This window comes from Cucumis melo, chromosome 4 (genome assembly GCF_025177605.1).
Source record: "Cucumis melo cultivar AY chromosome 4, USDA_Cmelo_AY_1.0, whole genome shotgun sequence".
Classification (NCBI taxonomy): domain Eukaryota; kingdom Viridiplantae; phylum Streptophyta; class Magnoliopsida; order Cucurbitales; family Cucurbitaceae; genus Cucumis; species Cucumis melo.
In genome coordinates, this window is record NC_066860.1 from 33,359,764 (window position 1) to 33,376,098 (window position 16,335).

At 38.0% G+C, this 16,335-nt stretch overlaps 2 protein-coding genes across 3 annotated transcripts; both read left to right on the plus strand.

The window, feature by feature from the left end:
* The first annotated feature begins 598 nt into the window (after positions 1–598).
* Positions 599–3,048, plus strand: LOC103486476 (V-type proton ATPase subunit G1-like). Its single transcript, XM_008444454.3, has 4 exons — positions 599–834; positions 2,152–2,244; positions 2,518–2,618; positions 2,724–3,048. Exons 2-4 carry the CDS (start codon positions 2,160–2,162, stop codon positions 2,865–2,867), a joined length of 330 nt encoding a protein of 109 aa, XP_008442676.2. The 5' UTR covers positions 599–834; positions 2,152–2,159; the 3' UTR covers positions 2,868–3,048.
* A 3,699-nt stretch (positions 3,049–6,747) lies between these two features.
* LOC103486475 (probable E3 ubiquitin-protein ligase LOG2) lies at positions 6,748–15,816 on the plus strand. Of its 2 annotated transcripts, XM_008444453.3 has the most exons (3): positions 6,748–7,619; positions 14,790–15,285; positions 15,390–15,816. In XM_008444453.3, the coding sequence occupies exons 1-3, from the start codon at positions 7,129–7,131 to the stop codon at positions 15,507–15,509; spliced, it is 1,107 nt and encodes a 368-aa protein (XP_008442675.2). In that variant the 5' UTR covers positions 6,748–7,128; the 3' UTR covers positions 15,510–15,816. The 2 variants fall into 2 exon arrangements, with proteins under 2 accessions (XP_008442675.2, XP_050940139.1); XM_051084182.1 differs by lacking the exons at positions 6,748–7,619; positions 15,390–15,816 and adding an exon at positions 9,302–14,435 and having other exon boundaries at positions 14,790–14,926.
* Positions 15,817–16,335: the final 519 nt, after the last annotated feature.

Consider the following 16,335-nt stretch of genomic DNA (forward strand, 5'->3'; position numbering starts at 1 on the left):
ACGTTAGTTTTAAATCTTATAGTTTGTACATTGAGCTTGAACAAAGTGTCGAAATTATAAGATCCTTGTAAGTTTTCATCAGACAGATGGTTAAAAAAGAAGAAAAAAAGTATTATCTCACGTTAGTAAACTATGAAACATTTGTCTAAATCCTCACGAGAAAAAAAAAAAAAAAAAGAATGATTTGAAACCTTCAATTTTATGAGATTATTAGATTTATACGATTTTTTTTACCCTGAATCGAACAGATACCAAATGAAAATTTAAAAATTTTAAGTTAAATTGAAATTTCTAAAATTTCACAAATCTATCTGTTAAAAGTAGAAGTTATAAGGATTAAAATAAAAATATAAGTTTTAAATTTAGGAGTCTTTTCAAAAATATAAAAAAACGGTAAAATATTTATACTCTATAAGACACAATTCAAAAAACAAAAAAAAGCCCAGACGTCTGTAAAATATCCCATAGACGAAAAGAAGAAAATCGATGAAAAGATTAAATGAAAATTAAAAAATAAAGAAAATGATGGAAAGAAATGGTAGAAAAAAAAATAAAAAAAGAGACGCACGAGTAAGAGGATGAAAAGAATAGAGGAGAAAGTGGAATTGCTTAAAAACATTATTGGCAAAACAGTAAATTCCCTCTACAACCAAAGAAGAATCGTGTTCCTCGCGACCCACCTCCTTTTTTTTGCTCCCTTAAAAAAAAGATAAACAAAAAATCCACCTCACCCCATAACTTCTCTCCTCCCTCTTTTTTTCCTTCAACAACACCGATCCCGATTTCCTCTGAATCTTCCAATTTCTTCGCACCCGCAAACTCTCCGATCTTCAGGTAACCATCTCTCTAACTACTATTCCCTCACTCTCCCCCCTTAACTATTCCTATTCATGATCTCCTCTGTTGGAATCTGAATCTATCATCGTTTCATCTTCTTCATCGCTTTGCTTTTCTGTTCCGTGTGATTGATTCTTCTACTTCTTTGACTGCCGATTTCTTTCTCTCCGTTTCGTCTCGCCGATGTTGGTGTACGCCTGGTTACTGACGAGATCTGTGTTTCCGCATTCTTTTGTTTTCTATTCCCGGTTCTCTTTGGATTGATATCAGAAGTTTCTTTTAGGGTGATCTCTTTGTTTTATTAGATTTGAGGCCTGACGAATCGAGACTTATTCGATCTGCATCCGCTTCCGCCAGGTCAAGGAAGCTGCATCTGGATAGTGTAATTAACCGTTGGATTTGGGAATTTGAAACTTGAGATTTATTTGATTTTTCTGAAGTTTTAAGTCTTCAGTCTTACTTTTGATGTCCATAATCTATTTACGATTTTAAAAGATTTGTTGTAGAAGAATCTTTTGGTGAACTAGGTTTGGGTTGAGTTTATGGATAGAGGTTATTTTGTATTCCGGTGCATCAAATTTCTAAGTTGACTTTGGTTTTGAAACTTAAGCTGAGAAAAAATTCAATCATTTTCATGTACTTTCCTCTTCGGTTGTTATAGTTAATGATATGGCCACGATTAAGGACTAAAATTAGTGTGTCGATTAGGTGATAAACTATAATTTAAATTTTGTAGACTAGTTTTAGGTTTCACTAAATTAAAATGAGACGAGACTAAAATAGTCTTAACGATGTTTGGAAAAACTCTTGAGCCAACTACCCCTTTTGAAGTACCACCCACTTTAAGCGTTAAGATTTGTGAATTGTTTTCATTTCTAAGTGGAGTAAGGCTTCATTAGCCCAAGCTACAAGCCGCGTGGGTTTTATGGAAGCTGGAATCTTACTCATAAGTATTGAAGCCTTGAATATTAAAACATGACATGATGTTGAAGTGAGCATAGTTCGGTGGTAATTGTCATGACTTTACATCTTAGCGGTGGGAGGCTCAATCTCTCATTCCCACAATCTGTTGTATTAAAGAAAACATGATAGGATGAGCTGCCTCTTGTGATGATTTGCTCCAGTACTACTGTTACCACTAACACTTTGGTTAAGAAATTGGCTTGATTTAGCAAATCAAGATCCTTGATCTCATCAGACAAAAATTAATCACATTTAGCATCACAGTTTCTGATCAGGATGTCATTTTGCTGAGTTTCCACGACCTTCTTTTACTAATTTACTTTCTTCACAAAAATTCATTTTCTTTTGTAGGGGAGAATATGGCGACTAGGGGTCAAGGTGGTATCCAACAATTGCTTGCTGCGGAGCAAGAAGCTCAACACATTGTCAATGCTGCCAGAAATGGTAAGCTTACCCTTTATTTTTGGTTTTTTTATTTTTTATTTTTCAACATTCACAGGCACAAGTCTTTGGTCCAAATATGTTGATTTCCTCGAATGGCATGTAGTTCCAGAGTTCAGTTCATAATTTGCGTGACACGACTTTGTGAAATATCAAGATGGATCATTATCAAATCCTATTTTCCCTCTATTGATCTACCTTTTCCTTATTACTTTATGAATCTGTAAAGTTAAACAAAACTTATAACTCAACGACTTGATTTTCCTTTCCTTTTAGCAAAATTGGCTAGACTGAAACAAGCCAAAGAAGAGGCTGATAAGGAAATTGCTGCATATCGTGCCCAAGTCGAGTCTGATTTCCAAAGAAAACTTGCTGAGGTTAGTATAGGAATTATTGCAAACATGCACACTTTGTCTTCTTTATGGAATAACCATCCAGGGGTGTTGGAATATATATGCTTAACTCTGCCCTTGATCATATAGAGTAGTGGAGATTCGGGAGCTAATGTTAAGCGGCTTGAAATCGAGACAGATGAAAAGATTTATCACCTGAAAGAAGAGTCTGCTAGAATTTCACAAGATGTTGTGAACATGCTCCTGAAGCATGTGACGACCGTGAAAAATTGAGCGTTCTTGATCATAAAGGTTTGCCGTAAGAACCTCTATATTATGTTATTCTTTTTGTGGTGCCTGGAAACGGCTTAAACTGCATGTGTATTATGGAGATGAATCCTTTCCTTTGTATGGATAAGTCAGTATTTTGCAGATTGCACTCTTTTGAATAATATATGATTCCATTCAGTGTTCAGAGCTATGATTGATTAATTTCCTTTTCATCTCTAATAATTATAGGGTGGGGGATTGAACAAATCCATCTTTGAAATGTTAATTGTATCTTGTCGGCTTGTCTATTGAGCTTTGCTCGTTTATATTGAATGTTTGTGAGATGCTAAATTTATGTTGTTGTCTTGATTGATTTGCTTGATGATTATTTTGGGCATCCAGGAATATATATCAGAAGATGAAAAGATTGGAGGGGAAATTTTTGGGTCCAACCTCATTTGGACTCAGATTTTAGTTGAAGTTCATGGTAATTTTGGACTAAATTACTTATGCACACCCTTCATTCAATTTGTTTTAAAAAAATCCCATCATTTTTTTTTCAATTTTGCAAAAATGAAAACTTGACATTACCAATTTTTTCATTGTAAGAGGTAAAAGACTAAGATTGAATTGAATTATCGAGGGGTAGAGGTAAAATTGAAAATAAATGAAGTATACAGCATACCTATTTGTATGTTGTTGGTTTTAATTTTTTTTTTCATAACCATTTGCTTTTTTTTTTTCCTTAGTCTTTTAAATTTTAAGTTATAAACACCCACCTATAAATTTCTTTGTTTATGTTATGAATGTTTTCAAAATTAATTTAAATTTTGAACTGAAAAACCATTAGGTCTTTGTCTGGTTTTTTATTCATTTTCATTGTTTGTTTTAAAAAATACAAATTTAATTATCAAGTGTGATTGTATGCAAACGATTTTAAAATCGGAACTAAAATGTGATTTTGGATACAATGGAAAATTAAATAATTATTAAGTATGTAGCAATATTCTAAAAAAATTGTAAATATAGCAAAATCTATCGTCGATAGAAGTCTTATGGTTTATCAGTGATAGACTAACATTTACTATATAGTCTATCAAGTGATAGACTCCTATCATCAATAGATTTTACTATATTTGTAATTTTTTTAAAATGTTGTTATATTGATTTTACTATATTTGTAATTTTTTTTAAATGTTGTTATATTTTGAATATAATCGTCACATTTGCGACTATTCCATTAAAATTTGGTGTAATTGGGCCGAAAGTTGGGAGCCCAAGCTCAAAACCAACATGCACACACACACAAAAGTCACTCCCTTGGTCTCTTTATTTTTTCTTTTGTTATTTTGACTATATGTGTAAGGTTACATTCTTTGGACCAAAGACTCATAATATATAAATATATTTATATATATATATATATATATTGGAGAGAGAGTGAAATGAGTGATGAAGAGATAAGTATGAATACAAAAGTGAATTTAAAATGAAAAATGGATGCGTCCAACATGGAGAAGTTATTTGGTGTTTCGTGAAATCAATATTTATTCGCCGAATAAAGCACAATTACCCTATTCCTCATTCCCTACACGTTTCCATCATTCCATTCCCATTTTCTTTTTAATATCATATATATATGTCATCACTATATTTACACCCATTTCCTTTTTAATTTAATACTTTATTATTTATCGTGAAATCTTGATTACTTCAAATTTAGATTCTTATTACTTTAATGTTTTTTAGTTATGTAATTTTGATCTCCCTTTCTACCAATTTCAACTACGGTAATACAAATTTTGTGTCAATCGAGCATTATGCATATTAATCGATTCTTGGTATAGATATCTATGGATTAATTTAAGATAATTAAATTAGTTTTAATAATTTGTTCATCAGAAATTAAACTTCAAGTACAAAAGTGAAATAAAATCACAAGTAAGAGATAAGAGTGTAAAATCATGTGAAAATTAAAATGGTGAAATTTAGCAATTAAACATAAATTAAAATCAAAATTTAAAAATAAAGATGCAACATTTTCAAACCTAAAGATATAATAGAAAAATAAACTCGAATAAAATTCTAAAAATCAATATGATATATTTTTTTCGTTACCAACCAAATACTTAAATATATTTATATTTAATTGTATTATTTGTACTAAATGTGAGATTAACTAAAAACATATTTTTCTATTTACAAATATTGAATGGGTCCAATTTATTCACACATTCTAATAAAATTTCACATGCATAGATTCAATGGTATCAAAAAGAAAGATATAAAAATTTGTTTGGTGGTATTAAAGAGGAAAAAGAGTTATTTCTTTTTTATTTATTAAATATAAAGGAGAAAATGATTGATATATGAATATAGTAGAAGCAAACTTTCCTTCATATATATATATATATAATGGGGTTAGTGTGGAGGATAAAGACAATAATTTAGTTAATTTGAAAAGAAAAATGGGTATGGTTGGTAGGGTATAACAATTTTGTTTCTTTATTTTGAGCAGACATAATTTCATTAGTGGAAAAAGGCATAATTTCCTTTTTCTTATTACCACTCTTTTTTTCTTCCCACTTTGCCTCTTTTTTTTTTTTTTTTTTTTTTTTTAAATCTCTATCTAAATTTAGTCCTTCTATCTCATATGATAGTCATCAATTCCTCGTAGAAATTTAAGAATAATCAGAATAACCTAAACTATACAACCTATATTATAAGAGTTGGGTTGGACTACCCAACTCAAACGACATAGTTTGTATTATCATTCCCCATGAGATTAAAGATTAAAAAATGATATGTAGAGCTTTGATAAGACCTCTTAATCATACATAAAATTAGTCAAAGTAAAAACAAAAAGGTTAAAAAGAGTTATAATATATATATATATATATATATATATATATATATATATATATATATATATATATATATATAGTGTATATTGTTTGATATAATAAATAGGAATTTGAACTTCCTTGATACACATGTTAATCATCATCATATTATAACTATTTTGTTCTTGTTTTTACTTTTTGAAAAATCAAGATTGTAAACCCTACTTATCTAATATCATGCTTACATGTTTACCTCGCTTTCACTCATTAAGGTGATCTTCATACGTCAAAACTCAAAACAAATGTTTGCTCCAAATACGAACCAAAATTATTCTAGGTCTATACTAAAAAGAATTGAAATAAATCATCAAATCAACTCGGTTTGTTTCAATCATTTTAATTTTTCTAAGTTTAATTTACACTCTTACAAAAAACCACATCACCAATGCAATAAAAATAACACATTTTACGACTACAACTCAATTACTATAGTACTTAAACTATTGATCTTAAAAGTTAAATATTTGATCGTCCTATCTCGTAATTATAAACAATAATTAGATAATATCTTTAATTTTAAAAATTATCATTTACAAATAAAATCTCTAGACGCGTAAAATCCTAAAAATGACAAAATAGGCAAAATATAAATCCTAAAAATGACAAAATAGGCAAAATATGTACCGTTCATGATAAAATCAGGTAGTAAATTTTTATCTTTTTTTTACTGTGAAATCTAATTTTTTTTTTTGTTTATCTTTAAAAAATGGTAAAAAAAAAAAAGAATAAAAGAGAAAACATTTGTACAATAGATTTTTATTGAGGTGTTAATAATTTGTTTATTATTATTATTTTTGAAAAAAACCAGTTATTTTTTATTATTCTTGGAAAAATCTCTAAATTAAAAGCATATTTTATTTAATTTTAACCAAATCATAGATATGAAATTGAAAAAAAAAAAAGAAAAAAAAGCCAAATTTTAGAAAGGAAAATATAATTAATTGAGATAAATATATGTATATATATATATATATATAAAAAAAAAAAGCATATTTGGGTTCCCTTTGATTTGATTATTTATTTATAAAAAGAAAAAGAAAAAGGAAGAGAGAGAGAGAGAGAGAAAGAGAAAGAGAAAGAGAAAGAACAGCTCAGTTTAAGAAGAGTCATGACCTTCCCATCCTGAAATGGATGGTCTTTCTGGGTGGAGCTTTACGCAATCCCCATTATACTCGCCACCCAACCTCCATTCCCCTCTCTCTCTCTCTCTCTTCTCTGTTCTTTTCCCATTTTCCTTACCCTCGCCTCTGTCATTTCCACCCAATTTCACCCTTCCCTTCTATATCTTCTTCTTCTTCTTCCTCTTTTCATTCTCCTTCTTCTGCCTTTCCTTTCTCTTTTCCTCATTTGGGTTCCCCCACCTTCAGATTTGATTCACCCCCATGGGTAACATTGGCAGTTCCGGTTCCAATGCCCGTAGAAGACACGGTAGTCGCCGGAATCACCCAACTCCCCCACCCCCACCACCACCCCAACCCGAAATTACAAGTAATCGATACGTTTTCGCTGCCGCTACGCCTTACCCAACTCAATATCCCAACCATCCCAATCATCCCCCGCCGTATTACCAGTATCCTGGCTACTTTCCACCGCCACCTGGTCCACCGCCTTCCATGCCGATGCCTTTACCGGCGCCTTACGATCACCACCATCGTGGAGGTCATCCCCAGATGGATCCTGCTCATTGGGTTGGTGGGAGATACCCTTATGGCCCTCCTATGCCGCCTCAAACGCCCTATGTTGAGCATCAGAAGGCGGTTACTATACGGAATGATGTTAATCTCAAGAAGGAAACTCTTAAGGTTGAACCCGATGAAGAAAATCCGGGGCAATATCTTGTATCGTTCACGTTCGATGCCACCGTTGCTGGGAGGTTTGTGTTTTGTTCTAATCTTGGGAGCTTTTTGTTTCCTTTTTTTTTTTTTTTCCTTTTGTATCTGTGATTGTTAATTGAAGGTATTTGATGGTTTTTGGAATTGTTGGGTCTGATGTTGTTTGTCTTTTGCTTGTCTGATACTGAGGAGCAAAGATGGTTGAACAAGTCTTGCATGGTTTGTTTTGCTTAAAGAATTATAGCCTTGTGTGCTTTGATGTAGATTTCAAGAAACCTTCCATGCTTGTTAAAAATGATTGGAACAAGTCCTGTTCTCTGGTTTTTCATAGATGTTTAATGATTAAAATTGTGAAGCAGCAGTTCTCTATGGTGGTGAAAAGGAGAATTTCCCCTACGGTTAGAGACGATTGAGAGGTTTAACTCCTTGGAACTAAACTGAGTCAATTTCAGGTGTATATTGTTGTGAATGCTAGCTTTCGGGCTTGAATTTGAACACACCTTGATCAAGACTGCAGGTGTTTGTTGTTGGTCTTTTCTTTTAAAGAATATAACTTTGTACACCAGGGTAGGGGGTTTGAACCTACGGCCTTGTGATTATCTGAGCTATGTTCAAGTTGACTACGGAAATTTGTTGATTATGCTGGTATTACGGGTTGTATTCACCTACAATCATTTATTAAACCTTAGCTTATTGATTGCCATCCCGCTCCCCCCTCAACTCACCGAAATCAAAAATGGAAAATGTGGACAGTCCTTTCCTTCCGCTGCTTATGAGTTTGATTAGAGGCAATTTTTGATAAGGCTTAATTAGTAGTCTGTCTTGTTTTCAGAGGGGAGGCTGAAGTTTCATACACAGAATCATAAATGAAATCATATGTTTGTAAACCGTGAATCACGGTCATATAAAAGATTTTACGTTCATCATCACTTTTTAAAGCAAAGGTTCTTACTCCTCCTAATATCACTCTCACTATTCTTATGGGGTCGAGTGGTTGGTCTTTTCTTAACCTTTCATTTTCAGGGGCTCCTTCAAGTCTTAGTGAAAGTAATATAATGAAATATATTCCAAGCCCATGTTGTATTAGTATGACACACATGTAAGTTGACTCTTATAAATAGGACAATAAACTGGTGTTATTATTTTAACTATTGTCATAGTCCATAAGTATTCCAATTCTTGATGCATTCTTGATTGTCATGTAGGCATTAGTCTGAACAACTTATGAATTGAAGATAGCTCAAGTTTCTGAACCAAAGATCCTTGAGACAAAACTTAGGGGATAAGCCTTAAGAGCATTTGAAAACATTCTTTGGATCGCTTTCTGTTTTTCCTTTTTTAGCATCTGTCTTCTTAGTGCTGTCAATTGTTAAATTTTATTTTATTTAGTTATTTACTTTATCCTTCACGATGCGATGCTTTTCTGCTAGGCCACCAATTCTATTTACGTATCATAGGAAGAATAAGAAAAAACATGAAACCAATGAGGGGGAGACAAGTGGCAAAGAAGATCATAACCATGAAACCAATCCCGAGCAGGCACGTGTTGAAGGGGAAGAAAGCAAGGAGGATGGGGACCAGAGAGGGGACCCACAGTCCGTTAGTAGTGGGGATTAAAAGGGGGACAGGAGGCACAGAGAAGGGTACGAATGTTTTGAAGCAGAAGGCAGGGCAGCCACCTCCTGAGAGGGGAGAGTGCAGCACAGGTCACCGTTTGTTTATTTTGTGTTTTAAGTAGCTGGTTGGTAGCAAGGAAGGAGGGCAGAAATTCCTTGTTATTGTGTTTTGTTTTTCCTTTTCTCTGTGTGTATTGTTCGCAAGCTTGAGTGTTCCTCCAAGCTCAGTGAGACTATATTATTAAGCTTAGTGTTATTTTGTTATTTAGTTCTTGGGCTGTAATCTGAATTTTGAAAGGAAATAGAAAAGGAACTGGGAGTGTCTTAACATTTTTGGTATCAGAGCATCATACCTGGGCAAAACGTATCCATGACGAAAGCAGTGGAAGAAAGGTTGGAGACGGTGGAGTTGGAAATGAAAAGGCTACCGGTGATAGAGGAGAATATAGCCTTGTTAGCCAAAAGCATCGCGGAAATGAACTCTCAGATCGACAAACAGGCGCAACAGCAGCAGGTGATATTGAAGTACATTGAAGGAATCGTTAAAGAAGATTCTCCCGAACGGAAGATAGAAGAAGGATCTACTAGCAAGGTCACCATGGCAGAGGCGTCACCTCTAGCGATGGTTGAAGAGCCGAAGCTGGAAACGAAAACAGAGGAAGAGCGATCAGTAGATCGGAGTAAGTTTAAGAAGGTGGAGATGCCAGTATTCGATGGAACCGAACCCGACTCATGGCTTTTCCGAGCAGACCGATATTTTAAGATACACAACCTGACGGATTCAGAGAAACTCACGGTGGCGGTGATCAGTTTCGATGGGCCTGCGTTGGATTGGTACCGATCACAAGAAGAGCGGGAAGCTTTTGCCGGCTGGGATGATTTAAAACAGAAAATGCTGGTGAGGTTCCGAGCGACCAGGGAAGGAACGTTGGTGGGCAGGTTCTTAACGATCAAGCAGGAGACCACAGTCGAGGAGTACCGGAATCGTTTCGACAAGCTACTGGCTCCGGTGGCTTCCCTACCTACGGTGGTGTTAGAAGAAACGTTTATGAACGGGTTAAGCCCATGGTTGAAGTCTGAAGTAGAAACCCTGGAGCCCAATGGGCTGGCCCAGATGATGAAGCTGGCTTTGAAGATAGAAAATAGGGAAATGGTCCGAAGGGAATGTGGGCTGATCAGTGCCTACGATAGTAAAACGGGCCATAAACCCCTGCAAACTAAGAACACCATAGCGACAGCCACGAAAGAAGGAACGACCAGTGGAAGTTGGCCAATGAGAACGATCACCCTGAGAGAGGTAGCTACGGGGGATAACCGACGGGAAGGGCCCACGAAAAGGTTGTCTGACGCAGAGTTCCAAGCTCGAAGAGAAAAGGGCTTGTGTTTCCGTTGTGGGGAGAAGTACTTTGCAGGGCATCGATGCAAATTGAAAGAACATAAGGAGCTCCGGATGCTCGTAGTCAAAGAAGGAGGGGAAGAGTTAGAGATTGTGGAGGAGGAATTCTTTGATGCGGAGGCTGAGATGAAACAAGTAGACGTGCAAGGCGTGGAGAACTTAAACATCGAATTGTCGCTTAACTCCGTGGTGGGATTGAATAACCCGGGGACTATGAAGGTCAAGGGAAAGGTAGGAGGAGAAGAGGTAGTGATTCTGATCGACTGTGGGGCGACACACAACTTCATTGCGGAAGATTTGGTGACCAGATTGGGAGTAACATTGCAGGAGACACCGAACTATGGAGTGATCCTGGGGTCGGGAACAGCAGTCAAAGGGAAGGGGGTGTGCCAGGATGTCGAGGTGCACTTGGAAGGTTGGAAGGTGACAGATAGCTTCCTACCTCTGCAGCTGGGAGGAGTAGACATGATCCTCGGGATGCAGTGGCTCCACTCTCTGGGAGTGACCGAAGTCGACTGGAAAAGGCTGGTGTTGACATTCCATCATCAGGGGAAGAAGGTGGTGATACGAGGGGATCCGAGCCTTACCAAAGCTCGAGTAAGTTTGAAGAATCTGATGAAATCGTGGGGAGCTGATGATCAGGGGTTCCTCGTGGAGTGCAGAACCATAGAGTGTGGGCCGTTGGAAGAGTATGAACAGGATAGAGAGCCAGGGGAGATGAACGCGGAACCAATAGCAGCCCTGCTCCAGCGGTTTGCTCGCGTGTTTGAATGGCCCTCAACACTCCCACCCCAGCGTGGCATTGATCACCATATTTACTTGAAGAGTGGAGCTGATCCAGTCAACGTAAGGCCATACCGGTACGCGCATCATCAAAAGGAAGAAATGGAAAGACTGGTGGATGAGATGTTGACCTCAGGGATTATTCGTCCGAGCAAAAGCCCGTACTCCAGCCCGGTTCTGTTAGTGAGAAAGAGAGACGGAAGCTGGCGGTTCTGTGTAGACTATCGGGCATTGAACAACGTCACGATCCCCGACAAGTTCCCTATACCGGTGATAGAAGAATTGTTTGATGAATTGAAGGGGGCTAGTGTGTTTTCTAAAATCGATCTCAAAGCCGGTTATCATCAAATAAGAATGTGCCCAGAAGACATCGAGAAGACCGCGTTCAGAACGCATGAAGGGCATTATGAATTCCTGGTGATGCCGTTTGGATTAACCAATGCTCCCTCGACTTTTCAAGCCCTGATGAATCAAGTGTTTAAGCCGTATTTGAGAAGGTTTGTGCTGGTATTCTTCGATGATATTTTAGTGTATAGCCAAGGGATGGGAGAGCACCTCCAGCACTTAGAAGTGGTCCTAGGATTACTCCAAGAAAAGGAGTTATATGTGAATATGGAGAAATGCAGCTTTGCAAAACCGCGGATTAGTTACTTGGGGCATTTCATTTCGGAACAAGGTATCGAAGCAGATCCAGAAAAGATACGGGCAGTGAGTGAATGGCCAACTCCGGCTAATGTGCGGGAAGTTAGGGGCTTCCTAGGACTGACGGGCTACTACCGGCGTTTTGTTAAGAATTATGGAACAATAGCCGCGCCACTTACCCAGCTGCTTAAGAAAGGTGCGTACAAATGGGGTGAAGAAGAGGAGGCAGCCTTTGGTAAACTTAAGAGAGCCATGATGACTCTTCCGGTACTCACTATGCCCGACTTCAGCCTGCCTTTCGAAATTGAATCCGATGCTTCAGGGTTCGGAGTGGGGGCTGTGCTGACTCAATGCCGGAAGCCGGTGGCGTATTTCAGTAAAACTTTGAGTATTCGAGACAGATCAAGGCCAGTGTACGAAAGAGAATTAATTGCCGTAGTCCTTGCAGTCCAGAGATGGCGGCCATACCTACTGGGAAGGAAGTTCACGGTAAAGACAGACCAAAGATCGCTGAAGTATTTGTTGGAACAACGGGTGGTGCAGCCCCAATACCAGAAGTGGGTAGCAAAACTCTTGGGGTATTCGTTTGAGGTAGTTTACCAACCCGGGCTGGAAAACAAAGCAGCCGACGCCTTATCCAGGATAACTCCAACAGCACAACTGAACCAAATTACAGCTCCTGCTTTGATAGATGTAGAGATCCTCAAAGAAGAAACCAGGCAAGATCCAGCGCTGCGAGAAATCATCCGGTTGATCGAAGAACAAGGGATGGAGATACCCCATTACACCCTGCAGCAGGGGGTGCTGAAGTTTAAGGGAAGATTGGTAGTCTCAAACAAATCCACCTTGCTTCCCACGATATTGCACACCTACCATGACTCTGTGTTCGGAGGACACTCGGGGTTCTTAAGAACTTATAAGCGGCTGACTGGGGAAATTTATTGGAAGGGAATGAAAAGGGATGTTATGCGGTACTGTGAAGAGTGTGCCATCTGCCAACGAAACAAGTCATCAGCCTTAACCCCAGCAGGGCTACTGATGCCTTTAGAAATTCCAGATGCAATATGGAGTGATATCTCCATGGACTTCATTGAAGGACTACCAAAATCCAAGGGATGGGATGTGATCCTGGTGGTGGTGGATAGGTTGAGTAAATATAGTCATTTCCTGCTGCTGAAGCATCCGTTTACGGCCAAGATGGTGGCTGAAACATTTATAAAGGAAGTGGTCAGACTCCATGGGTACCCGAGGTCTATAGTGTCCGACAGGGACAAGGTTTTCCTAAGCCATTTCTGGAAGGAACTCTTCCGTCTGGCAGGTACTAAGCTGAACAGGAGCTCCTCATATCACCCCCAATCGGATGGGCAGACCGAGGTGGTAAATAAAAGTGTCGAGACATACTTGAGGTGCTTTTGTGGGGAAAAACCACAGGAGTGGAGCCAGTGGTTACATTGGGCCGAATACTGGTACAATACAACCTATCATAGTTCGATTGGAATTACTCCTTTTCAAGCCGTCTATGGACGTTTACCTCCTCCCTTGATTTATTATGGAGATATGGAGACACCTAATTCAACGCTAGACCAGCAGCTGAAAGACAGGGATATAACGCTGGGGGCCTTGAAGGAACACTTGAAACTAGCACAAGAACGGATGAAGAAACAAGCTGACAGTAAACGAAGGGAAGTAGAATTTCAGGAAGGGGACATGGTGTTTCTCAAATTGCGTCCTTACAGACAGGCATCCATCAGAAAGAAAAGAAATGAAAAGCTGTCTCCAAAGTATTTCGGACCGTATCGAGTCTTAGAAAGGATCGGGAAGGTGGCATATAGACTTGAACTACCCGCTGAGGCTGCTATCCACCCCGTGTTCCATGTATCCCAGTTGAAGAAAGCGGTCGGAAGAGGAGAAACCGTACAATCATTGACTCCATACATCAATGAAAACCACGAATGGATCACACAACCGGAAGAGGTTTACGGCTATCGCAAGAATCCATCTACTAGGGAATGGGAAGCCTTGATCAGTTGGAAAGGACTGCCCCCACACGAGGCGACATGGGAGAGTTGCACTGACATGAAATATCAATTTCCGGAATTCCACCTTGAGGACAAGGTGGATTTGGAAGAGGAGAGTGATGCTAGGCCACCAATTCTATTTACGTATCATAGGAAGAATAAGAAAAAACATGAAACCAATGAGGGGGAGACAAGTGGCAAAGAAGATCATAACCATGAAACCAATCCCGAGCAGGCACGTGTTGAAGGGGAAGAAAGCAAGGAGGATGGGGACCAGAGAGGGGACCCACAGTCCGTTAGTAGTGGGGATTAAAAGGGGGACAGGAGGCACAGAGAAGGGTACGAATGTTTTGAAGCAGAAGGCAGGGCAGCCACCTCCTGAGAGGGGAGAGTGCAGCACAGGTCACCGTTTGTTTATTTTGTGTTTTAAGTAGCTGGTTGGTAGCAAGGAAGGAGGGCAGAAATTCCTTGTTATTGTGTTTTGTTTTTCCTTTTCTCTGTGTGTATTGTTCGCAAGCTTGAGTGTTCCTCCAAGCTCAGTGAGACTATATTATTAAGCTTAGTGTTATTTTGTTATTTAGTTCTTGGGCTGTAATCTGAATTTTGAAAGGAAATAGAAAAGGAACTGGGAGTGTCTTAACATTTTCCTGCGGTTGTCATGATGTTTTTACAACTAAATTTCTTGTTTCTTTTATTTGAAATTTGACCTGGATTTCTGCTAGCATGAGATTCTGAGTCTCTCTTATCTTGAAACAGTATCACCATTTTCTTCTTTGCGAAAGAAGGTGAAGATTGCAACTTGACCGCGGTAAAAGAAGACATTTTTCAACCAGTAACCGTTCATTTTGAGCAGGGGCTTGGACAGAAGTTCAGACAACCTTCTGGAACAGGAATAGATTTCTCAAAGTTTGAAGAGTCTGAGTTTCTGAAAGTGAATGACACCGATGTCTATCCATTAGTCGTAAAAGCTGAAGCTTCCACAGACACCCAAACTGGCCCAGATGGTACCCCGGTACCTGATCCCATGAATTCTCAAATAACACAAGCAGTGTTTGCGAAAGATAAAGGTGAATATCAGGTAAGAGTGTTGAAACAAATCCTGTGGGTCAATGGTATGAGATATGAGCTACAGGAGATATATGGCATTGGCAATTCAGTTGAGGGCGATGTCGATGGAAATGACCCTGGAAAGGAATGTGTCATTTGCTTGTCAGAGCCACGGGATACGACTGTCCTTCCCTGCCGACACATGGTAACAACAACATTCTCTTTCATAGTTTAATCTCTCCAGGATTCATCTGTGCTTGCTACGACCACTTCTTGTGCACGAATGACTTGTTCTCTTCTTGTTGGCAGTGTATGTGTAGTGGTTGTGCTAAGGTGCTGAGGTTCCAGACGAATCGATGCCCAATTTGCAGACAACCCGTGGATAGGCTCTTAGAGATAAGGGTCAGCAATGGGCCAGAAGAAAGTTAAGAACGGTACTATCATAATATTACCATTGAAGCAAACTCTGTACAGCACTGTGTTTATTGCATTTCTTTTTGCATCATCTGAATTGATTTTCTTTCCCACCGGAATTTTCTACATGTTGATCTAAATAATCAAGAAAGGAAAGCTGCTTTAAGCTTATTATCAGCACATTGTGACATTGTGCAATGGAAGAAGAAAAAAAGAAGGAAATTGTAAACAGTTGTGCTTGTATTCTCGTCATCAGAAGTGTCTCTAGAATTTATCTCTATTATATATACTTGAGCTGAGCCACGTTTTGTTTGACTTCAAACCCTTTGCAATTTTTTCTTTTTGCTTAATCACTTCTAGCATCTTGGTATTGGTATTGCTATTGCTATATATATGTAATAGTATGTGGCTCTCGTCTTTACACCTTCGAAGTCTAAGATTTCTATTCCAACATCAAAAAGTTGCTTGACAATTGTGGATGTTGTATACGATATGCTTAGCTAGTTCGACACGAATAATGCACTTACTATGATCTCTACCCGCACTGGCAAGTCAACTTGTACAATCAATGCCACATTCATTACGCCTTTTCAATGGTTGGGGTCTTTCCTCATTGTCACTCTTTTTCGAACTTCTTTAGATATTTTTTTTCTTCCTTTCTGATCTCTGTATTTCTCTCTAAATCTTTTCTTCTCGCCTTCTTCCTCCTCTTTTGCCATCTTTCTTTAGATCTCTATTCTTTTTATTTTGTCTTTCCAATGATATCACCCTCTTAAATATTTTACTTCCAAGTAGCAACAATGATAACAAACAAATTGGTTCTCTTCTTAATGCCACCAAC

Excerpts from the sequence above, each read along its gene's own strand:
- LOC103486475 (XM_051084182.1), top strand. The coding sequence starts at position 9,565 with ATGACGAAAGCAGTGGAAGAAAGGTTGGAGACGGTGGAGTTGGAAATG.
- LOC103486476 (XM_008444454.3), top strand. The coding sequence starts at position 2,160 with ATGGCGACTAGGGGTCAAGGTGGTATCCAACAATTGCTTGCTGCGGAG. Across the intron at positions 2,245-2,517 it reads TGTCAATGCTGCCAGAAATG|CAAAATTGGCTAGACTGAAA; the intron begins GTAAGCTTACCC and ends CTTTCCTTTTAG. Across the intron at positions 2,619-2,723 it reads TCCAAAGAAAACTTGCTGAG|AGTAGTGGAGATTCGGGAGC; the intron begins GTTAGTATAGGA and ends TTGATCATATAG.